The 25774-nt window shown below is 37.5% G+C and overlaps 1 protein-coding gene across 1 annotated transcript in view; it reads left to right on the forward strand.

Annotated features, from left to right (window-relative positions):
* Positions 1-25774, forward strand: part of LOC136874435 (puratrophin-1) — a 1332114-nt gene that overhangs the window by 1284290 nt on the left and 22050 nt on the right. Inside the window, exons 14-20 of the mRNA XM_067148069.2 lie at positions 6627-6845; positions 12844-13047; positions 19116-19783; positions 20985-21128; positions 22677-22752; positions 24220-24393; positions 24587-24676. Coding sequence (XP_067004170.2) covers positions 6627-6845; positions 12844-13047; positions 19116-19783; positions 20985-21128; positions 22677-22752; positions 24220-24393; positions 24587-24676 — 1575 coding nt within the window. The remainder of the gene's footprint in view (positions 1-6626; positions 6846-12843; positions 13048-19115; positions 19784-20984; positions 21129-22676; positions 22753-24219; positions 24394-24586; positions 24677-25774) is intronic.

A 25774-nucleotide genomic window follows, 5' to 3' on the forward strand; every position in this document is an offset into this window, starting at 1 on the left:
CATTATATTAACACCTTAGGTACTTACATTGATTCCCATGAGACACTATCACCCGATCAACATAGTAATTAAAACTGAGAGTACTTTTCCTCTTCGTGAAACGTACGTTTGCCATTATACCATTTTCTGCTGTCCATTGCCTTCTTACACACTATTCAATTTTACAGAAATAATTAGAAACACATCCGACTCGTTGGCTGAATGGTCAGCGTACTGGTCTTCAGTTCAGAGGGTCCCGGGTTCGATTTCCGGCCGGGTCAGGGATTTTAACCTCAATTGGTTAATTCTAATGACCCGGGCGCTGGGTTTGTGCTGTCCCCAACATCCCTGCAACTCACACACCACACATAACACTATCCTCCACCACAATAACACTTAGTTTCCTACACATGGCAGATGCCGCCCACCCTCATTGGAGGGTCTGCCTTACAAGGGCTGCACTCGGCGAGAAATAGCCACACGAAATTAAAATTAGAAACACAGAATAACAATTTTTAGAATATTTGACGGAGGGAAGAGAAAAGGTGGAATGGCACATTTGAAACTGTGAACATAAGAAGTGGGACGCTGTGTGTTGTGCGTTAGCCACCCTTGCCTTGAATAATCCCTTTGCAATGTAAATTTCTCGCTCTCTCACGTCTCTCGAAATCTGTTGCAATTGAAAGGACGTTAGACACGATACTGTCGTAGGTTTTACGTCACACTGATTATTTTACGATATTTGGATTCGCGGAGATGCTGGACTTATGTTTCGCAGTTCCTTTACATGCCAGTAAGTCTACTGAAACGAGGTTGGTGTATTTGAGCCACTCACACTGACCTGAGATCGAGCCTCCCAACTTGGCGTTTACCCTACACAGCCCAACGGACGTTTAACAACAACAACTATTATTATTATTATTATTATTATTAGTATTATTATTATTATTATTATTATTAATTTATCCGTTGCGGCAGTCGTGATCTAAAACACATGCAACTTGCTACAGCGAAATATTTGATGACAAAATGTTGATGATAATAATTGTATTGGCTTTACGTCTCACTATAACTACTTTAACGGTTTTCGGAGGCCCCGAGGTGCTGGAATTGTGCCCCGCAGGAGTTCTTTTACGTGCTAGCAAATCTACAGACACGAAATGTTGACGAGCATTGCACACGGCCAGAGTAATGTAAAACCGATTGATTTGTATGAGAAATATTAATTGGTCGAACAGGTCCTATTTTCGTTGATTTAGCCAGTTGCGTCAAATATCCTATCAAGGCAAGAAATGAGGGTGGTGCTTCATTATTAGCAAATTCTGTTGATGTAAGCTGATGTCAAGAAGGGGGTACTGATAGATGAATCCTAACACATCAGCGTATATTTCTACTGTGCCTGTCCCTGTTGTTTCGTTACTTCATTCATCGAAAGGAATAGGCCGACAAACACTTTTGTAACAGTACAGGGAAGGGTTACATTTCATCAAGGAGAACAAATACGGCCATATTGGCACCACTGAAGAACGACGAGGCTACTATAGTTTCAGGAATACTGAGTCTGTTAAATGTCAGTCATACTGAGATGCCATAGGAGTTTGCCGGTGCAAGAAAATGCTCTCATTTAGACTATATGCACTTCCAGTACCCACGAACTTAGTGGGTAATACTGTGATGAATCTCATTACATTAAATGTAAGAGTTTTGCTGTCTTCTATCCTATTCTCGTTTGTAAAACATGCTACAAGCATATTTTTTCATTTGGCTACGTTTGCGTCGTCCTTTTCCAATATTATTCTGATCTGCAATGTACTTGTAAGACAAATAACTAATATTATTGCGTTTTATTGGGATCGAGTGTCGTACATAAAAATAATGAGTGTATTATAGAAATACTAAGTTACAAAGTAGCTTAAAAAATAAGGTAATAAGAGCTCGCACGGATTAATTTTATTTTCCAGGCAGATACGATACACAGTAATAGGGCACTGATACGCATTACTACTGAACATAGTCACCATTCTTGTCGAAGCACTTGTTCCAACAGTGCACCAAGGCATCTGTGCCGACATGGAAGAAATCTGCATCCCGTCTCTGAAGCCACATCATGACAACATACTGAACGGCCGTATCGTCATTGAATGGCTTACCACCCAGGGGTTTCTTCAAAGGCCCGAAGAAATGGAAATCACTAGGTGCCAGGCCAGGGCTGTAGGGAGAACTATGAATAGAGACACATACATGCAAATCTTCATGTACGACAGATTATTAAAATGAGATTTATGGGTGCTTAAGCTTTTGTATGTTTTAATAGAATTTCCGACTTCTTTTTCTTACCTCAAAATAATACTTAAACTGAAAATTAACAGTGTATATTTCCATTCATTTATCGACAAATATGTCTAATTCTCTTTTCAAAAGCGGGTATAAATTTTGGACATTCCTGTGAGAACCATATGCCTAAGTATAATTAATAATGTTTATAGGTCTGTTGAACGAGCGGCTAGGGTTCTTTGCTGTAGTGCGGAAAGTTACGTGGTAAATGAGGATTTGGAAATTCCTCTTACGTGTCAGATGACGGTGAAAACAAGTTGTTATTACCTGCTATTTACTTATGAAACACGTGTCTCCAACGTACAAAATCCGGTTACTGGGGGGGGGGGGGGGGTTGGCAGGAGTTCAGGAACTATTACCCCCTTGTTTGTGTGAAGTCATGCTGATGTTATCGGTGAGGGGTATTCCAAACCTCAGTTATCTGCATAACTCTTCTGTTGTCTGCAAGTAGCGCATGTCTTAGCGAGGACTAATAGTGTTGGTGTTACAGTTCATGTGATTTCTTATTACGAGGAGAGATTAACTAGTGTATGTAGGGGGAGAAAATTAATTGATGATTGATGATTTTCCTACAGTAGAATGATACACAACTTCTTGATAAGGCAATTGTTCGAAGTGATCGAGGAGGTGAAGGTACCAGTATATTATTTAATTCCATACTGTTGATTTATTCATTTCGTCGTCTTTCTACTTCTTTGTCACGTATTCATGTCATCAAGTGTAAAAGTGTTATACAATAACTAGAAAAATGTATTTAAAGCGTATAAAAGATGCGCGACTGCATATCCTATAGAATACAGTCCTTATTTTCATTTCTGTGCGTAGTTAGGTGTATTATCTTCCAGTGGTTTGTTTTGTTGTTATGTGGTAAGAAAAATAACTTCGCACCAGGGAATTTCGTTTAAAAATACGGGTAAGACTTGGGGATCTATTCAAAGTACCGGTACTGCTAATTATGGGTAGACATTTAAGAATCTTTACCAAAGGTATAGTATGAATGAGATTGTCTCGTTGTTCGGGACTAACCACACATCCCTGTTACTACAGCTTTACATTAATTATTGTTGCTTTATTGTACGATTCAACATAGTTTTCTCTGTTTATATTTCGCTTTGATATTTCATGTGTTGTGTTTTGTTACAATACACATCATTTAAATCGTACGCATTCGCACACTGGATGCCATGTAAGTGGAACTGGTGAATTGTAGGTGCGGAATTGTGAGCTGCGGTAATTCAGATATCTTCTGATGTAAGTTTATGTACAAATTAGTGGTGACGAAAGGTACTTAATGAAGGGGAAGTTTCAGTGAGGGCAACTTCAGTCGAAGACTGAGGGCCCCTATTACGACTGTCAGATAAACAGCCAGATACGTAGGCTGCAGTTTTGCAAACTAGAAATTAAATATGTTCTTGCGTACTACCAACGGATTTTAACGACGGTATTGTTATGCGGAAGATGTATAATTTTTATTGCGTTTGTAATAAGATTACTGAAAATATGGTGAAATTTAGCGCGGTGGTATACAGGAATTAAAATATATGCGTATCAATGTTGGTACCGTACATGAATGTATAATGTGTTGTTGTGTATGAGTCATCAGTCTAGAGACTGTTTTGATGCAGCTCTCCATGTCACCCTATCCTGTGCTAACCTATTCATTTCTACGTAACTATTGCATCCTACATCTGTTTGTCATATTCATACCTTGGTCTACCCCTACCGTTCTTACCACCTACTTCCTTCAAAAACCAACTGAACAAGTCCTGGGTGTCTTAAGATGTGTCCTATCATTCTATCTCGTCAGATTTAGCCAAATCGATCTCCTTTCGCCAGTTCGATTCAGTATCTCTTCATTCGTGATTCGATCTATCCATTTCACCTTCAGCATTCTTCTGTAACACCACATTTCAAAAGCTTCTATTCTCTTTCTTTCTGAGCTAGTTATTGTCCACGTTTCACTTCCGTACAATGCCACGCTCCACACGAAAGTCTTCAAAAACATCTTTCTAATTCCTATATCATTGAAGTGAGCAAATTTCTTTTCTTAAGAAAGCTCTTCCTTGCTTGTGCTAGTCTGCATTTTATGTCTTCCTTACTTCTGCCATCGTTAGTTATTTTACTACCCAAGTAACAATATTCATCTACTTCCTTTAAGACTTCATTTCCTAATCTAATATTTCCTGCATCACCTGCCTTCGTTCGACTGCATTCCATTACTTTTGGACTTATTTATTTTCATCTTGTACTTCTTACCCAAGACTTCGTCCATACCATTCAGCAGCTTCTCGAGATCTTCTGCAGTCTCCGATAAAATAACAATATCATCGGCAAATCTCAAGGATTTGATTACCCCTCCTTGGATTGTGATTCCCTTTCAAAATTCCTCTTTGCTTTCCTTTACTGCCTGTTCTATGTAAACATTGAAAAGGAGTGGGGACAAACTGCAGCCTTGCCTCACTCCTTTCTGGATTGCTGCTTCTTTTTCAAAGCCCTCGATTCTTATCACTGCAGACTGATTTTTATACAGATTGTAGATAATTCTTTGTTCTCGGTATCTGATCCCAATCACCTTCATAATGTTAAATAGCTTGGTCCAATCAACATTATCAAAGGCCATGTACGTGGGCTTGTCCTTCTTGATTCGATCCTCTAAGATCAGACGTGAAGTCGGGTTTGCTTCACGTGTTCCTACATATCTCCTGAAGCCAAATTGATTTTCTCCCAACTCAGTTTCAACTTGTTTTCCCATTTATAATAAGAGTACATTATTGAGTAAGAGATGAATTTAAAATGTAAAAATACTTCTATATTTCCGACGGACATACTTTCTGAATTTGTACTCGTTAGGATGATAATAGATAATTCTAAATAGCACTTCTCAAATATTAGTGAAGGGTAACGTGGTGATTCTCCGTTAGAAAGTCGAAAGCACTAATGATGTCCTTCACGCCTAACCCCTTGACGACCACTCTTTCCAGTGTTTTTTGGCTTTACGTCGCATCGACACAGATAGGTCTTATGGCGACGATGGTATAGGAAAGGCCTAAGAATGGGAAGGAAGCGGCCGTGGCCTTCATTAAGGTACAGCCCCAGCATTTACCTGGTGCGAAAATGGGAAACCACGGAAAACCACCTTCAGGGCTGCCGACAGTGGGGCTCGAACCCACTATCTCCCAATTACTGGATACTGGCCGCACGTAAGCGACTGCAGCTATCGAACTCGGTTCCACTGCTATTACGAGTAGTGCTAGGTTGCTCAATCGGGTGTTAGTAATGGAATTTCAAAAATAAGTTTTCAAGCGCCGCATCTTTAAAAGAATGCAATGCGGGATAAATTGGGAGAATTAAAACGCTTATATTTTAATCATGTGAATGGAGGGGAAGCTGGGTAATTTTTTGAGAATATCTGCTTGCATACTGTAGCCTATACGTTATAATAGAAGTATTGGAATAATTATTTGGAAGTGCATATTATACAGTAGAAACTCGATTATCCGGACGTGAAGAGTCTTTTCCTTTTTTACTACGTACTACGTCGATGCATTATGTAAGGTTGGAGGCTTCATCATTGTCCATACATGTTTTATTGTACTGTATGTTTATTATATTACTGTTCATGTGCACCTAACTTACATTTTTAACATTTTCAATTCATAATTATTCATAAATATTTTAGATACTGTACTTATTGCGTTATATTTTATTATATTAAATTTTTGAATTCTGTTATCCGGAGTCTTGCTTACCCAGGCGACCCAGGGAATACGTGCAATAAAATGTTATTCAGTATTCACGCGAAACAACGTGATATTTCAACAAAAATAGAAAGCACTCACTCAGCCCTCTAGACTTACTCAATTTTATGTTATTCAACTTTATGAAATTCTCAGTCGGTGATGTTCAATTATGGTTCTCTACAGGGGACAATTTTGATTATATGACTTTGTTTAAAGCAGGTCCTGTAGTCTTGAGGTAGCATGCCTGCCCGAGGGTCCGGGTTCGATTCCCGGCCAGGTTAGGGATTTTTACCTGCACCTGAGGGCTGGTTCGAGGTCCACTCAGCCTGTGTAACTTGCAATTGAGGAGCTCTCTGACAGTGAGATAGCGGCTCCGGTCTAAAAAGCCAATAATAACGGCTGGGAGAATTCGTCGCGCTCACCACGCATCACCTCGTAACTGCAGGTCTGAAGACAGAGCAGCGGTCGCTTGGTAGATTAAGGTCCATTAGAGTTATAGCGCCACTTAAAAAAATATGAGGGATTATAAGGATACTGGTTCATATGCTTAATATTGATTCTTGTATGTTACAGCGCCACCTGGATAAGGGCAGCGATCTTCTGGAAGAAGCGAGCCAGTGCTCTGGCGATGGCCCACCTTATGGACCTCCCTCTGGCCGTTCTTCTTCAGGGGGCGGGCTGCGAGAATTGGCGCGTTCCCTCAAGCAGCACCTTCTGGGCTTTAGCGAGCGTCTGGAGGATACGAGGGAGCGATTGGAAGACACTTCACGATGTTTCTATCTGCTCGACAAGGTACGGTAAAAAATTGTTCATTTAACTTCGGTACACTGCTCAGTGACTTTTACATTTATTGCAAGTAGGTATCAGTTACCTGGATGTTGGTTCGTGTAGGGGCTGTCATAAGGCTTGTAGATTTTATCTCTAAATAATGACGATATGCACTCGTAGGCATAAACGGCAGTTACGACCTGTAGTCTAGCACTACAAATGTCAATGGACTGTACTCATCTTGATCGGGTACACAGGATGCCCTCCCTGTTTTATATGCAGAGATTTATTTTTTCATCTGTAGTATGTATGATATTATTGACACTGGCTCAGGAACCATGCTATGCTTGTGACCCATAACAAAGTTAATTCAAGGCATTTGGACCCTTACTCACTGAATTATGTATGGCAACTACACTTTTTATGTAAACAAATCATTTAACAAATACAATCTTTTTTAATATTAATATAGCCTTTGTTCTTCAGTACGTTCGTTATCACATCTTCAAGCCTTCGGTACCTCCTCCTATAAGGCAGACATAAGTGCTGGCTTTATCTAATACTGCATTTATTTTCTAAGAGTTGTTTTGGAAATTTTTTATCAAGTATTGCTATTAGATTTTAAAAATTTAGCATTTATCTAATGTTAATCAACCCCTCCCCCCTTCTTTTTGAACGTACTCTATAATTATTTTTTTTTTTAATCTGTTAAGGAGATGGACAAACTCATCACTCCAGTTGCATTTTCACCTGGAAACCTCGACAATCTAATTTTTCATTATTGGTCAGCTCAGTTTTGGACTCAGCTGGATGCCCTTTATGCCACCACACATTGCTTCTAGTGAATACCTAAAGTATCTGGGATTTGGACACGTGCTACGAGTAGAGTGGGTAGGACATTCGGCTAGTGCCCCCCTCCCCCACCCCTTCCCTCTCAAAACGTCGATAATCAATTATATACAAAGAGCTGATGTTATACATTGCAATTGTATTTCAAAAAAGATAATATGAAGCTTGGTTAAAACAAATGCAATGTTAGAGACCATGTTCTGCGACTGAGCAAACTGTATCGTTAGAAAGCTGTTTTCTTGTAAGGCTCTTTCCACCTAGTTGACCAATTCCTCCTCTTGGTTAATGCTATTGTTCTTCTTTTCACTTGAGAAAGGTAACTATTCTTTGTTTTTTGTTTTGTTTGTTTTTTTCCCAGTGGAATATCCCCAGTCTTCATGGAATCTGTTTTCTTTCCCTTTATTTTTTAAAATGTGATTATACTGATGTTGGTATATACATCTATCCTTGCTGCTTAGATCTATCTCTGGTGAGGTATAGTGTTTACAGTGCACTATACCTTCTGGTATGGGCTATAGTAAGTTCGTGTCTATGCTTTTTAGTGAGCTTGGGAGATGTAATAGCATTGTCTAGTTCGGTGAAGAAAGCTATAGGAAACTAAACTGCTCTTCATTTTTCTAGTACGCCTCTTCAGTGGTGCCTAGGATCTGTTGAGGATTCAGTCAACCTGAGAACTGAAAGTACATCCCTGAAGGGATAAACAGACTTGTTTTCTATTCATTCTTTTACAATAGTACCTTCTTCTTCGCTTAAAATGTGGTGAAGTTGCATGCAAATCTTTCGGTGCATCTGGTTGTTGATTCATATTAGTGATTTGAGACATTGTTGATCTTCAAGTTTTGCTATTAAATACTTGTGGTTTTGTATGAGGATACAAATCGTAGCTTTTGTTTTTCTGCAAAATATCAAAATTTCATGCATGTATTTCTTTTTTTTCCTTGGTGTAAACCCTTAAGTCAGGTATGTCAAGGTCACAAGCTGAATGACAACTCTGCATACACAAGAAACAGCTGTTACGACCGTTAGCCCAGAATGTTATCTGATAGCGGAAGCCTAGAGGGATGTACATTACATGTTCTTAACTATGGTACCGGTACTCCGTACAATACATGTTTAATTATATTCTTTCATATAAGGACGTATAATATTTAAATGTGTTCAACACAGCGTTTGTATGAAATGTGTCTAACAATGTAATCACCATGTACCAGAAAAATGGATAATTACTTTAAAGGTTGCCATAAGCAAAGAAGTACAAAAATCACCATGTACCAGAAAAATGGCTAATTACTTTAAAGGTTGCCATAAGCAAAGAAGTACAAACTAATAAGCATTTACACTTTAGGGGCTTAATATGCTTAACTCTCCTGTGAACTATTATGAAGCAGAATAATACCGAATACTATGCTGCTGCTACATCGCTTCCGTAGCAAAACTTCATGGTTTTATAAACGTAAAGAAAATAGGCTATGATAAAAGTAGCATCTCTTCAAGAAACAATGTTAATGCAAAAGTACACAAATACAAGCACACACAAACAAATTGCTGTATCAATCCTTATGCCACAGCCTATGCAGCTGTATGTTTCAATCATTAATTGTAGATCAAAACGGGTAACTGGAACCAATCACCACTAGGCGTGCACAGCCCTGAGCCCTGAGTCAGCAACATGTGGGGGAAGTACAAGCCGAATGGGGGGAAGCAACTTGTGCCCTCGTGTACAGGTATTTCTAGCACGGGCACTGCGCTTATTGTGGGCAAGCTTTGACACCTGTGCCTTCATTTGCATTTTATAATACTGGGGCATAAAAGTGTTATGGTAGGTGATACAGCCATTAATATAATCATTACAATTAAATAAAATCAGAATGGTCAATACTTACAAAATTTTCTAGACTTTCAAACTAAATATACTGTTTGTTCACGTAAATAATTATTATTACACTATTATTACCACCATTAGAAATAGATGCAGTTACTAAGTGTGCAAGATGAATGTTCCTGCAAGCTCTAAAATTCAAAGAAAAGAGACAGGCTTTATTTTCTTCTTTCAAATGTATGTACGTATTTATTTATAGCTTCTTTAAAGTAGTGAGGTTAGGGCACTTAGCCCAAAAATAAAAGGTTTGTCACTATTCTTCAATATAAAGTAGCTCATATACATGTTACATGGGACAAGGATTTAACTGTGCAGGGATACTAGTGAAAGATTCCATCAAGTGATCATTAAACCTCTCTTAAATGTTCCTTTTAGCCAGAAATGTTTGCTTTGCCATACTTTGTTTTGTTGGTTTATTATCACGACTGGCTGCGGAGTATAATCATAGCCTGCATGTATTCTGTGCTTTAAATTAGCATTCTTCAGAAGAGAAATGTTGTTGAATAACCCACTATTGCACTGAGTTCTTCAAGGCTGCATACTTCCCATGCTTTGCTCACTCCACCCTACATTCTGTTCCTAGATTACTGACCATAGAAGAGAGGTAATGGTGTGGAAATATAGCCAATTGTGGTAACTGAAAGAGTCCAGATTGATTGTATGTCCTCTGGTTGACCTGTTAAACTGGCCTCAGTTTAACACAGTCAGTCACTGACTGCCCCTGATTAGTGATAGAGCAGCAAGTCAAATTTTGTAAAGACAATGAAATTACCTTTTCAATTGTAAATCCAGGGAGTGTGAGTTTGGAAATGATGTAACTTTTCAAGGTAAGTACCGGTAAATATGAGTAGAAACATTATACATACACGCTAACAGATGTCATATTCATTGAATTATGGTAACTGACCTTACACGGCAAGCTATGGTGACAGCTTATGCAAATTATTTGGATTTACTTCAGCTTTGATTGTCACCACTGCAATCTCCAGACTTTATTCTCAGATGTAAAATATTTATATTGTTAGAAACATTTATGTAATGTAATTCTCCTTGTGTTCATGTTTACCTGTAAGTACTGTACAGTGAATTAATTATGAAGTAGTCCAACATTTCATCTGAACAAGGTTTTGCAGTTCATAATATAAGACTGGAATCTCTGAATAATCGTGATCCAATTTATTGGGCATCTCCTTTTATTTTTCTGGTTCCTGTTATTTCTTGACTTCATTACTAATGACATAGCTTAAACATAATATGCATGCAAATTGTTATAATTTTACGACTAAAGAAATATTTTAGTATATTACAATCTGAATCGGTTAGCTCTATAATTTAGTTTCTTCACATTGTCATCCTTGGCATGAAAAGATGACAATCATAGTTATATACAATTTTATATGGATGCACTGTATATGCTTATCAAAATTTCTTGTGCAGTTTGAAACATTTAAGTTACAGTAGAAAAATGTGCCTGTAATATTCATATTCTTAAGGAATATTACATTTACTCCAAATGTTTATTCTCCCTCTGTATACTATTGTAAGAATATACTAGGAATATTGTTGTAATTTACTACTTTGAACTGTATGTTCTGGTGATAGCCAAACTTTTTTGTTGAATCTCAATGGAATTGCTTTCGGTTTACATTAATTTTTTATTAATCCCAAAATTTCTCAAGCTACTGACAGGAGAGTCATGTTATCAGAACTGATGAGAGTAAATTGGAGCCTAGTGGCTTATTCTGCTTCCCTCATATTGGTCATTATTACAGTGTTGGTAAGAAAATATATCTACAAAGAAGTAAAGAAATAAATATATGTGTAGTACAGCAGTACAAACAGGGCCAGGTAGAGGTCAGGATGGAAACCACTGATGGCGATGCCGTAGCGAGGTCAAAACCTTACCCTTGGATTCTGCTCACACTGTGAAGCCTTCTGTAATGTATGACATCAGACCATTGACTGTAAAGTGAAATTCAAATTTTGCTTGGGAACAATCTTTTTGAATGTCGGGCTAGTCTCGCCTCGTGATGATAGCCACTTAATGTCTCTATGCTAAGAAGCACAAAATTGAATAATGTATTTTTCCTTGCCCATGTGAGAAAATGTCAGTGATTCCCTGAAGATATGCTTTTTGTGAAGTAATTGTAAATCAGGAGTGTATTCAAAAGGTGCTATTTGCATCTTAAGAAAATTGTGGGAAAAGTGCAAGAAATGTAAAATAAAAGGCACATAGAACGAACCCATGATCTGGTTTGGCACAACTTTTAACAAATTACATCTTTCTGGTCTGGATTGCTCATGGCAGTCGATAATATTCAACTTCTGTAATGCATGTGAACGAAATATCGATTTATTTTTTGGAAGTGGAAATAGCACCTTTTGAACACACATTCAATTATAATTTCACTGATTACTTTTTGAAAAAGTAGTAATTGTAAAATTGAAAAAGTAATTAGTAATTGTAATTGTTTGAATTTTTCTCAGGTAACTGTAATTGAGCTCAATTACTTTTATTTTGTATTTTTCACATCACTGATTATGCTAAGCTTTGTCAAACTGGCAGCCTTAAAATAAAGGAAACAATCAGTAAAAAACAAAAACAACACATGTCCTTACAATTACATTATGCACAGGTATTTATTAAGCCATATTAGTTTTATAAATGCAATGGGATTTGAAATGAGGTCCTTTACTCTTCAAATCAGAACATATATTTGACTTGACGAAACTCTATGATATAGGGCAAATGTTTTCAATTTTCAATATTCAATAATAGTACCTATGACTGGGATGAAACTTTCAACAGTATTCAGAATGATCAAACATTACTTTCCTGTAAGGACAATTTAATTTATTGCTTTCAATTGAGAACATTGAATAAATGCAGGTAGCTCAATTGTCAAAGTACAGTCTATCACCTCAATGCAGCTTGGGCTCATCAGTTGGGATTCACATCTCTCCAAGCCACTGGCTGGCTAGTACACCATTGTGACACCACTCCAAGCTATCCTGTCAATGTAGTGCCAATGTTCCGGGTGGGGGGATATGTCTCTCCACTTGGAGAGGCGTGGTTTCCAACTGATGAGCCCAAGCTGCACTGGGGCAAAACACTGGCACTTTATGATTGAGCTGCCTGAATTTCAGAGTGGTTGCTTAAAAATACCACTGTAGTAATTTATTTTGCATCGGTAGCAATTGGGGAAGACTCGTTAACATGATATGGTATATTCCTTTGTGCAAAGAAAGTTCTATATATGTCAAAGTACAGTTTATCATGGTTTTTTGTTTCAGGCTTACGAGTGGGCACTGGAGACAATGAAGTACATTTCACGAGTGAAGGTGGATGATGCTCAGACACCAGATCAGACTCTGCAGCTTCTCAAACATTTGCAGCAATATCTGATGGCACATCCACCCATATCAGAGGAGCACTTCACCGAAATGCTTCAGCTGGCTCGTAAGCTTGCTAATGACAAGCTACTTGAGCAGGCAAAGGTAGGTTCTCATAGATATATCAGATCATTAGGACAACTTTTCAGATATTCAGGAATCTCAATTGTTCTCAATGTGTGACAGCAAACGTTTGTTATTATTACAGCCCGAATTTTTAGGTGGTATAAACCTCATTTTAGGTTTCTTGTATGGTATGCTTAAAATAGGCTTTTTAAGGTTTTGCTTCTTGGATGCAGCTACTGATGTCTTCTAAGAATGTTTTCATGGCTGAGTTGGTTAGTACGTTCCACAGTACGTTTGCAGGCAGCAACATCTAACTTATGTGAAAGGTAAAGTAATCTTCAGGATTGCCAACTGTAGAGGAAATAAGCATTCGCTTAAAGTTGCTGCTGGAGTTATTTCTCTTAGCGACACAAGCTCTGTCCACAGCTGTAGATTTATGCTGCTCAAGATAGGCTTTCTGCTCACATTTAACCTGAAAAAAAAAAAAAAAAAATTAAAATAAATCATAAGTTCACTTTAGTAAGCATGCTAGAGTATTGCAGTACAGTTTTTAGGTTAGTTACAGGAAATGTACTTGCTTTGAACATGTCTAACAGAAGAATACAGAATTTACATTATTTAGCACCTTGAGTGCCACGTGAGACCAACGTTGACTCACAGAGCTTAATGCCAGTCGGGCCGCGTGAGTCCGCTGTGGACTCACGCGCACTCTCCAAGTGTCAGGCCCCGTGGTACCATACTGTCATCACACTTGACATGTAAACGTATGTTAAATGAAAGTAGGTGGCCAGTACGTCATGAATCTACTCTTGGCCTGTTCATTTGCGAGTCCGATGTGGCACAATGTAGCCTGGACGTCACTGTAATATATCGACCACAATAAATAAATTATGATTACATTTTTATTGTTTTCAGATCGTGTCATGTGCACAAATAACAAAAGATTGTACTGTACAGTGTACTCATTGTTCATTGTCTCATATCAGGGTCTATAGACGAATTGAAAATATAGGGCATAAAAATTACATGAACTTTCTAGAAAAAATATTTGTAACTTTGTGTCATTCGCAATCACACCACAAATTGGTACACTTCTTGCATATGAATTTAAAGTATAACAAATGAGACTTTCTGAAGAAATATAATTCAAACTGTGTTTCACAATCACACTACAAATTTGTGCACTTTGAAGAAACAGTCCAAACAGAAGAAATTTTCACAGGCTGATCATTTGAACTTAGACTGCAGAGTCTTCTTCATGGCATATTGCCTTCCTGATTCCCGATGGATCTCTTCATAACACTTACTGCATTTTCGTCTTCCCTGCCAGCCTACATCATCCAGTCGGTGGGGTAATACCCATTTTTTGGTACTTGTTGGGGAATGTGAAGATCTTTGATACTGTTCAACAATGTCCTCTTTGAACTGGGTAACAGATATACTCTTATTCCCAAGTTGATTTGAAATATATATGGCATTTACTATACTTGTGTCGATCAATATCTCAATAGCCATTTTTCTGTACCATTTTACTCCCCGTTTCAGGGAAGTACTATAGCTCTTTTTATGATCTGGTAAATGAATGTACGGTTTGCATTTGTTATACTCTATAACACTCCGTGACTTTTGCATTCACCATCCCTCCTCTGAATAGTGACCGTCTCACCAGTGTGTTTAGTTGTCAAAATTAACACATCTCTTTTACCATGCGATTTCTGAACAACCACACCAGTGATACTTTCACGGGCTCCTGTCTCTCCTCTTGCTAACTTGCTTTTAGTAACATCGGTTGGATTATACTTCCGGTTAGATTTCAATGTTCCAAAGATATGAGTTCTATTCTTTAGTAGTTCATCAGCTAATGAGACAGACGTATACCAGTGTGTCAGGAAGGTGAAAACTGTGCTAGGATACGTGGTGACACATTGGTCTCACGCGGCCTATACAGCTGGAAGGTAGTGTCAGTGAGACCAATGTGTCACCACAATTTCAACACAATGTTATGACTACAATTTTGGCCCAAGATGACTAAAAGGTACTTTTCTGTAATAAGATGCGCTATTTTATACTCTATAGTAAAAAAAGAAAGAATGGCCTGGATGGAATTTTTTTTTCACTGCATATGTGGCACTTAAGGTGTTAGATATTTTTAGGTACAACAAAATCCACATATTCTGCTTCAGGAAGTGTGAAATGAATATAAATCTTGCAATTTATTAATTAAGTAGTGAGCCATGCGGTCAGGAGCATGCAGGTGTGAGCTCGCATCCGGGAGATAGTGGGTTTGAACCCCACTGTCGGCAGCCCTGATGATGGTTTTCCCTGGTTTCCCTTTTTCACACCTGTCAAATGCTGGGGCTGTACCTTAATTAAGGCCACGGCCGCTTCCTTCCCCTTCCCAGGCCTTTCCTGTGCCATTGTCGCCATAAGACGTATCTCTCGGTGCGACGTGAAGCAAAATAGCAAAAAAATAAGTAGTGAGGAAAAAACAGGTTAAAACCAAAAAATCCAGGCCTTAGTTATCATAATCATGTCTCCTGTTGCCCGGGTGCGGTGTAAAACTGCCCTCCACTTCTATTTGTTGAGGAAGGTCTCTTCTTGCTGAATCTAATCCCACTCCAGTTCTAATTCTCTCACGTCTTGTCTAACAACTTGAATAAGCCACCTTTTCCTAGGCATAACCCTGGGTCGGTCTCTTATTTTCAATCAGTTTCCAGCCATTTTCTTACTGTTCTATGTGGTTCCAGTCATTTGACATCCCAAATGACCTTAACCTGGCCACTGCCAGGGTTTCACTCCGTGAAGTTTATCGTATAATATTTAAAGTACTATGATGATGATGATGGGGACGTGATTAGCGAAGTGGCTTAGCTGCTGGCTTTCTATCCTGACAACCAAGGTTTACCGAGCTCGATAGCTGCAGTCGCTTAAGTGCGGCCAGTATCCAGTATTCGGAAAATAGTAGGTTCGAACCGCACTGTCGGCAGCCCCGAAAATGGTTTTCCGTGGTTTCCCATTTTCGTACCAGGCAAATGCTGGGGCTGTACCTTAATTAAGGCCATGGCCGCTTCCTTCCCACGCCTAGGCCTTTCCTATCCCGTCGTCGCCATAAGACCTATCTGTGTCGGTGCGACATAAAGCAACTAGCAAAAAAATAAAAAAAAATTAAAAAATAGACAACCAAGGTTTGAATTACAGGCAATGCCAAATGGAAATTTCAGCCAAGAGTCTTATCAAACATTTGTGAATACATACCTATAAAGTTCTAAGTTTGCTAAGATTATTGGATCACACAGTATTTTAAAAGTCAAAAGAGGGTTGCACCCTACATTGGTTGTTTGAAATATGAGAAAACTAGAAATCAATCCATTTTTAAATATTTTGGAACTTTTAAGTCCAAATTTCATTAATATTACTCAAATGCGTTAAAGTTTAAATTGAGCACCACAAAATGAATTAAGTAGATGTCTTTCAATACATTATGGTAGGGCGGCAGGACACACTGTGCAAACTCGCATAGCTTTTTCATTCTTCTCCAAGGGTGGAATTGAGTGTATGACAATATTCATATTCAAAGCATAAGGCGCGAACGACCTCCGATTATCACTTAACACATTATTGTAAGAAGACAAACTCCTTTCTACAACACAAGACATTATTGGTGCATATTTAAATAATGTTTTTTTTTTTTTTTTTTTTTTTTTTTTGCTAGTGGCTTTACGTCGCACCGACTCAGATAGGTCTTATGGCGACGATGGGACAGGAAATGACTAGGAGTGGGAAGGAATCGGCCGTGGCCTTAATTAAGGTACAGCCCCAGCATTTGCCTGGTGTGAAAATGGGAAACCACGGAAAACCATTTTCAGGGTTGCCGATAGTGGGGTTCGAACCTACTATCTCCCGAATACTGGAAACTGGCCGCAATTAAGCGATTGCAGCTATCGAACTCGGTTTAAATAATGTTAAGTCACTGCTGTCAAGTATGCACTCGTCTTGAAATGTACTGGTAAAGAACATCTTGCACACACAGCGTAAAGTGTCATTTCGATTAAGCACGTTTTAAAGTTTCCGTTTTACACTGTCGCCAACTATTCCATGTGATTGATGTACTTAAAGTCCAACACTTCTCACAATTTTAATATGTGCATGAATTTCTAAGCTAGCAGCTTCTGAACGAGGAATTGCATTCGATATAATTCCAAAGTTTGACTTAATATATGCCAGACTTTCTGACCAACTGTTGGAATTCAATTCCTGCGCAATCTTGATATAAGAGGCAGAGTATTCCACTTGTATTAACTGCAGATGTGATATCGAGAAACAGTTTTTTGAATACTAGTTCGTATTTGGTAAGTTGAAGATAATTTTGCATTTGTTGTCAAACCGCCGAAGTATGATGTTTCTATGAAAATAGCTCAAAATATGACCTTATGACAAAAAATAGCCAAAATATGCATTTATATGACAAATAAAAATCACTTGTGATGATATTCACCTGATTTGAACCAAAATCCAATTATGCAAGAAAATAGACACAAAGATAAAATATGACTTTTCCTAAACATCCGAGCCCTACTGATTATATAACATTCCTTTTCTGTCATGTTTAAAGGCTGTCCACCCTATTCATGAAGCTCTTCGACAATTAGGGATCTTATTTAATGATGGCGAGAGTTTCTCAGTATATCACCGTAAAGGCAGTTTCCTAGTACATGACCCAGGTTTTCGTTGTCTCCGTCATATCTGCAACAGGGATTACTGTCTTGAGATGTGCCAGGAATATATATATTTTTTTTTACAATTTGCTTTACGTCGCACCGACAGAGATACGTCTTATGGCTACAATAGGAAAGGAGAAGGAGTACAGAGGAAGTGGCCATAGCCTTAATTAATGTACAACCCCAGAATTTGCCTGGTGTGAAAATGTGAAACCACAGAAAACTATCTTCAGGAGTGCCAACCCACTGTCTCCCGAATTAAAGCTTACAGCTGCGCGACCTTAACTGCACAGCCAACTCTCTCGGTTCTACCAGGAAACATTATTGTCATTTTCTTTGTCTCTTACCATTTGCCGTGTGCAGCATTTTAGTCCCAAAATTTACACCGAGTCACAGCATAACAAATCCTGGAAGCCAGATCGCTCTGGAGTCTTAAATTATTGGTTTACAACTAGTTGCAGCCAGCTTCCCTTAATTTGGCATAGAGGAGGCCTAGAGGAGGTATTTTAAGATGAAAAATAAGAAATACATGTTTTAATGCACACATTTAAACATAAAGTCAGGAGTAAAGCACTGCTGTATTTTCAAAACCTTATGTTGTTTACACAGTAGTATTCTACTGGACATGGTTCCAGCTCTCTCTTACATAACATTACAATGAGCTTCTTTTAATGTGTGATCACACCTCTCACTGGAATAAACTCGTCATTTGGTGTTTGTTGCAGTACAGTGTTTGCAGCTACACATTCATGTATTTCTCAGGCTTAAATCAGACAAGTGAAGCATTTGAATGAAAACAAGGCTGGAGACATTAGTAACAAATAGTTTTGACCTCAAGTCAATGATGATGTTATTTATCGTGCTGAACCATTCTGCAGTTGAGTATGGTATTGTGGACATTATTCTTATCATAACACTGGTAACATTAAATGAGATATCAAATAATAATCAGTATAATCCCATGTAATAATATAGCTCAGAGAAAAATGTGTAAAAGATGGAGAATGTTATTATCCCTCTTGCTGTACTTAAGAATTTCTAGTTCGCATATTGGCAAGATATGCTGCTGTTATGTTCACAATGGAAAGAATAGTGCAGATTGGAGGCTGAGAAGAAATTTATGTAGAAGAACCAAACTGAAGGAAGTAACAATCTCTTTGAATATGGCAGTGTATAATATATGGATATTGTTCTTGTTTTTGATTTTATTTTTCTTTTCTATTTCTTTCTCTTCTATTTCTTTCTCTTCTAACACCAACCATCTTTGTGTTTATCCTGTTATGTACGGTATTCCTTTTGATGTTCCTATCTTTCTCTATATGACTTTGTTAGGTTTCAATAAACAAATATTTTCTCTTGAATTTTAATTACATTTCTTTTGTGTCGCAGGTTGCTCACTCACGATGCCAGGAAACGATGGAACTGATCAGGGAAAAACAATCTCGTCTTCTGCGCACTAGGCAACAACTGGGCATTGAGGAAGACTCTTATGCTGCCCCTACTGCAGAGGACTTGGAACAAAATCGGCCTATGAGCCCAAAGGCTCAGCATCTTTGTTGGAGTTCAGGTGCTGCCACCAGTACACCTATTGGAGGGGGTATAGGACGGCGGCGGTCCGTTGGTTCCTTTCCCTACATCTACAAGTGTAGTCACCATGCTGCAGGTCATGCTTGCTCGTGTTTTGACCCCACCCCACCGCCATCTGATTTGGACGAATCGGGTGAGTGTTGTTGTGCGCGCACGCGGCCCAATAACCTGGGTAACATCCAGGAAGTTCGTGAGAGTGCAGAGGATTTATTGGACGATGTTGATGACCCAGTGAAAAGTGATGAGAGTGTTTGTGGACGGTGTAGCAGTGTGTCGACGGACCAGAGGTTACCTCTTAAAAGACATTTACGTCGATCGTGCACGTGGCAGTACCCGACTGAGAACTTTGATGATGAGGACGCTTTATGTGAAAGTGGTAGGCTTTGTGGCTCCAGAGACAATCACAAATGTGAATATTCAACAGACAATATGGGGGACATCGCAGAAACCAGTGAAGGTTGTCCTAAAAGGTATAGAAGTTGGTGCTTGCTGTGTTTGTGTTTTATATTAATACTTGAATAGTATGCATTTCTTTTCCTCACAAGTGGTAATAAATGAGGTGAAGTAATGTATGTCACATCATGCATTATAAATAAAATTTATGGTATTGGTAGGCTAAGGTGAAGGAACATTTTAATTAGTATCAAACTTGTATGTCTGTGTCGTCGTAATGTCAAGCCTTTTAAAATTAAATTTACAAAAAAGTTCTCATTAGTGCTGAGTTTTCCAGATATCTATGTATAACTGTTCTTCTTTGGTAGAATGCAGTTTGTGTGATATGGTTCAAAACCTGGTCATGGCTTCTGTTGGCAATTAACTTGAATTTTTTCCTTCCAGGGTTTTCTATTACTCATTTCTAGAAAATTGGGTACAGACCTTGTACCAAGACATGGGTAGCTACATTAATTTTACATCTACTGTTAATTTGTATGTGGTATCATTACTGGCTTGTCACAGAGACAAGTAGGCAAGTAGGATTTTTGAAATGTGGTCTGAATTTCACATAAAACTGGATGGCCTATAGCTGAGAGCACTATTTTAAGTCATGAAATACAAGCTTGATTTCTTAATAAGTTGTCCCCTGGACTTACAAGTGGGAGCAAATTGCTGAAATTAAATGGTCCTCTTTATACTTTACATGCATTTAAAGTTGAATGTAACTGTACATAACATGCAGTGTATACATACATATACATTCAATTGTACTGAATATGCTGTATTTTAATCCTTTTTTTTTTTTTTTTTGTATGGAAGTACTGATAGTATGCTTACAATTAAGGGGTTGACTATTTTGGTTACAAGCCATTGAATTAAAAATAAGAAAGATTTCAGGTTTTGAAAGGATGATTAAACAATTGAGTGGAAGGTCAGAATGAAATCACAATAACATATACATAATTTTAAAAAAACCCCTTTTGTCATTAACAATATTTGTAAACATAGAAAATAGGAAGGAAATTGTACAACATTATGAAAAAAATCAACAGAAATATGCATCTCAAACTTCACTCACTTCATAAGCTGCTGTTAGCTACCCAATTTCTACCACTTTTTGAGCACTTGGCATCAAGTTTGTTGCTTAGGTAGACCATAGATTAAGAGAGGATGTTCGGACAAATTTGACTGATTATCACTGTGTACAGGAAAATAATTTAATTATTTGTTTTATAGTGGGGATGACCTAGAGGATCAGGAAGGTTCCTCTAAGCCTGTTCCACCAGTACCAGTCAACAGTCACTTACATTGTCATGCGTCAAGTCTTGACCTGCAATCATCGCTGGCTGCTGCTTCCACCAAAGAGCTCAAGACTCACAAGTGAGTACCTTTCAGATTGTGGAGTAACCATCTAAGGGCAGAAAACTGAAAAGACGACTTAGTTCTTGTCTTCCCTTATGCTCATGAACAACACCATCTTCAATACTTCGAGCGTTAAAATATTTATTTACCATATTTTATTGCACAGTAGACACACTTTTATTTCTCATTTTTATAACAAAAATCTAAGTTGCATCTTTTATGCAAGAAAAAATCTGAAATGGAAAAAAATTACCGCTACACCTTAACATGCACCCATCTCAAATGTGAAATACAAGCAATAGCATCAGTAACAATATAGCAAAGCAGTAGCGAATACAAACGATGTATTGATGGTCTCGCTGCAATGGAGGCTACAATCAATCAGCATTTGGGCTGTTTAAACTTTTGAAATGAAACAAAGATGGCATACAACATAGTCCATAACTTAAAATTGGAAATAGAGTACAGCAGTAATTATTACATTACAAATATTACAAACATTTTATTGCTATTATTGAAGTAAAACTTGCTGTGTAAATTCAACGGTCTTAATTTTTAGGAACCACGGATATGGACCTTCACAAGTATCACTAGTTTTCTTTTTTCTAGAATTATTTGCTTTCTAAAATTAACAGGTTCATGCTTAACCAAACTTACGATGGTACTCTTTGGCTTCATTACCGCTTGCAATGTCATCTTTGCAAACGTAGAGAAGAATTTAAAATTAAAATGAAAAATTGCTAAAACACTGCTCGCAACACAACCAACTGCTGTAGGTATTCCAAGAATACTGGATCATTAGCTGTTGAGTGTATTTTGTGTGCGTTAAAAAGAATCAATTATGGAGTTTTTTCACGCATTGTTGTTCAAAAACTTCAATTTGAACATGACTGGACTATTCTTCATTTCTTATTGTCAATAAATGCTATACATACACTCTAAAAATAGTGCATATTCTCATCTCTGTTACATACAAGCTATGGAAAGAATTGCTATCCTTCATGGAAAATGAATGCGGTCAGCTCAACTCATTAATGTTCGTTTACTAGTCATGTTGTAATTCACTATTAATGATCTTGAACATAGTGGCCGGTATTTGATCTGTATTGACTTGATCACAACAAATATGTAGGAGTATTGGCTAGGCGCACCATCCTACTACACATTTGTTGCAATTCATTCAGTTTGAAGATTTTAAATACTTTGTATGACAATTTTTGTTGAAAATGAAATACAGCCCTTAAGTGAGGATTTTTTCTTCTAAAATTTTAGGGGGAAATTTGTGGGGCATCCTTATGCAAGTAAATATGGTATATAATTGGTGTTTAAAATTGGATAAACAAAAGTATCTGTTCATTCTTCAAGTGTGCAGTTCCTCATCATTTTCTTAACATTTGGGCATGCTTATTTAGGAAAAGGATCTGTGATGACATTTAATGCTACTGGAAAGAAAAAGAAGGTAATGAAAAGGAGGAAATAAACATGTATTTAAAATGACGTTCAGTAGCTTAACTAATCATGTTGTGTACTATCATGTTAAATTGAAACATTTAACTTGTTTTTCAGAACATTGCTCTTAATTATGAGGGAGATGATCCAGACTGAAAGAGATTACGTTAAATCGTTGGAGTATATTATAGAGGTAAGTGATAATTCCGTGATGCTTCATAGTTTAGTATTGCATACTTTGAAATTATTGATTTAATTTTACTCATTTTTATTTTTTATGTATGTTTATTTCTTCACCTGTATTTTAGACCTCTACTACTTATTGCACCATTTCTGTAAATAGAAGGTTGTAGTCCTAGACCCCAAAATGCTTTCATTTTAGATAGATTGCAAACTTATCTATGCCAGAGTACAAGTTTCTGATTTCTCTACCTGGATCAGATGTTAGTGATGAATAATGCAGTATTTTGAACTTTAACAAAATATACATTTTAAATGTCTATATTAGGCATGCCTTGGAGAATTTAGTTTTTAATATGGATATTCTAATCATGATCTTACTGTGGAAATTTCTTTTCATTTTTTATATACCTTGTCTCAGTTGTGATATGATGCAGAATATCAAAATACTGTAACATTTCCTTTCATATCGAATGAATACTGAATGGTTTCACGGCTATTTTTTCGGTTTCGATTCCTGGTCGGGGGTTTTATACTTCATTGGTTAATTCCAATGGCTCGGGGGCTGGGTGTGTGTGGTGTCTTGATCATTATAATTCACTATAGGTAGGGCCCACCCTCACAGACATGCAGTTTGCCGATACAGCGTCAACTCGAAAGACCTGCACCAGACCTCTTCGGAGGCCACACACCATTATTATTATTTCTTATTGCAATTATCTTAACGTAAGTTTTCATTAACTAATCTTTTCAATATTAGCATGTATGGCATGCTGAAGTATAGATATGATCATGACAAATACATTGAAGAAGAGAGTGTGTAATTATTATCATCACCATCATCATCATCATCATCATCATCATCTCTGTTATAAGTCTGTGTGACTGTTGCTAGCCTACCATATCCCTTGTAAGGCAGACCCTCCGGCAAGGGTGGGCAGCATCTGCCATATACGGAGAACTGCATGTTAATTGTGGGAGAAGGTAGCGTTTCGCATGGCATGCAATTTGCAGGGATGTTGGAGACAGCAAAAACACCTAGTCCTCAAACCAGAGGAATTAAACATTTAAAATTTAAATCCCCAAATCAGCCAGGAATCAAAGTCAGGGCCCTCTGAACCAAACACCACAACATTGATAATTCAACCAACTTAATAACTGTAATCCACTACATTCAGTCAGAGAACTGCAACTTGTGTGTGCTGAGAACAGTAAATTCTATGGTTAAAATATCCTAAATTACACAAAGAGTACTTACTAATATGGTAAATAAAATGGTGAAAGTATAAGTAGATAAGTACATGAAAAAGTCATCTTACTGTATTTTTAACAAAGGCTATATCCAGTGGCTACAGGCAGCATATATCAGTTTTATCATTTGTGGTTCTTGTTGAAGTATCCTGCAGTACAAGTTTTGGGCATTGTATGTAGATTTTGAAGATTGAGTTCTGATATGAATTTCTTTTCATCTTATTTTTAGAATTACATTCCCGAACTGCTAAGAGAAGACATCCCACAAGCGCTTAGAGGGCAAAGGAATGTCATCTTTGGAAATGTTGAGAAGATCTTTGAGTTCCACAGCCAATATTTTCTTCAAGAGTTGGAAAGGTGTGAGAACTGCCCTCTCATGGTTGGACAGTGTTTCCTTCGACATGTAAGTGTCATTTGATGACATTTTTCCTCTTTTCTGTGTGTATCTTGCTAGATCTCAATATTTTAACCATTTCAAATTAAGGAAAGGAAGAAGTAATTGTTAAATTAAATTTTTCCTCTTTTGAAAATGTATTTCATCTCTGTCAGTATTATATTCTACTAATTTTGCTTAATAATTATGTTTTATTTTACAGGAAAAGAAATTCTACTTGTATGCTTTGTACAATAAGAACAAACCAAAATCAGACTCTCTGATGTCAGAATATGGAAGCATGTTCTTTAAGGTAAGTGTTTTCTATGGCAGTTTTAGTACAGTGGTTTACTATTTTGTTACACTGTTATTGCAAGTAGTAGTAGTAGTAGTAGTAGTAATTTGAAAGAAGAGGATAGTCACTTGGGCAATATCTCCAAACTGATACATTCTGTAGTTTGTTACCTAAATCAATATTCATTCTTCCACGTTATGTTACAATTGGAGTAAACTGAATAAGATTTATGCACAGCATTCAAAACAGGAGAATTTAGACCAGAGTAAATGTTGTTATCATTTAAGTCCATGATTACTTGGGACAATGATGAAAAATTTGTCAAACTGTGAAAAAAATGAACAAATTCCAAATGTGAAATACATTATGTTAGTGCTAAAATATCTTTGACCGTAAAATGCTTAGAGCAGGTTTACATAATTATTTATGAACTAAGCTTTTATACATTTTTGCCTGTATTTAATAATATGATGCCAAATGAAATACCTAACCTAATCGGAGTGGCCTTGTGTGTTAACACACTATGGGTAGGGAGCCAAGCTCCGCACTTAAGAGACATGTTGGGTTCGAACTGCTCAGTTGGCTGTCGTGAGAATGGCTTACTGTGGTTTCTCATTTTCACTTCCAGGCAAGTGATGGGACAGTCCTTATTCATTGACCACAGCAGATTCCTTCCAAATCTTTTCCCAATTTCATTCACTATCATTCATGGCATACCTACATACAGTATTCATTTCATCTTATCCCCAACCCCATATCAAGAAATGGGACTAAGGGGTAGACAAACAAACAAACAAATAAAGAATCAAAATGAAATAAAACAAATGACGGTAATTTTCTAGTCTTTCAGCATCATGAAACTCTTACACTGAGAGAAGAAAATAAATCACTGGTTACTTTAGCTGGGCTTAACACTAGAAACTGCTTCATCAGATCACCACAGTTTGCAAAACAACAAAGTAATGTCCCATTACCCTCTGATCAATATGATGCCCTTTGCTTCTGGTTAGTTTGTAGTAGGCAACATAAGTGCTCTGGGCTGCCTGGAGGGAAAAAAGGGAAAGTCAATCAGTGTTGCCAGGTTGCTGTTGGAATGAGTGGTTTCAACTTTTCAAA

Source organism: Anabrus simplex, chromosome 5 (assembly GCF_040414725.1).
Source record: "Anabrus simplex isolate iqAnaSimp1 chromosome 5, ASM4041472v1, whole genome shotgun sequence".
In the NCBI taxonomy this organism is placed as follows: domain Eukaryota; kingdom Metazoa; phylum Arthropoda; class Insecta; order Orthoptera; family Tettigoniidae; genus Anabrus; species Anabrus simplex.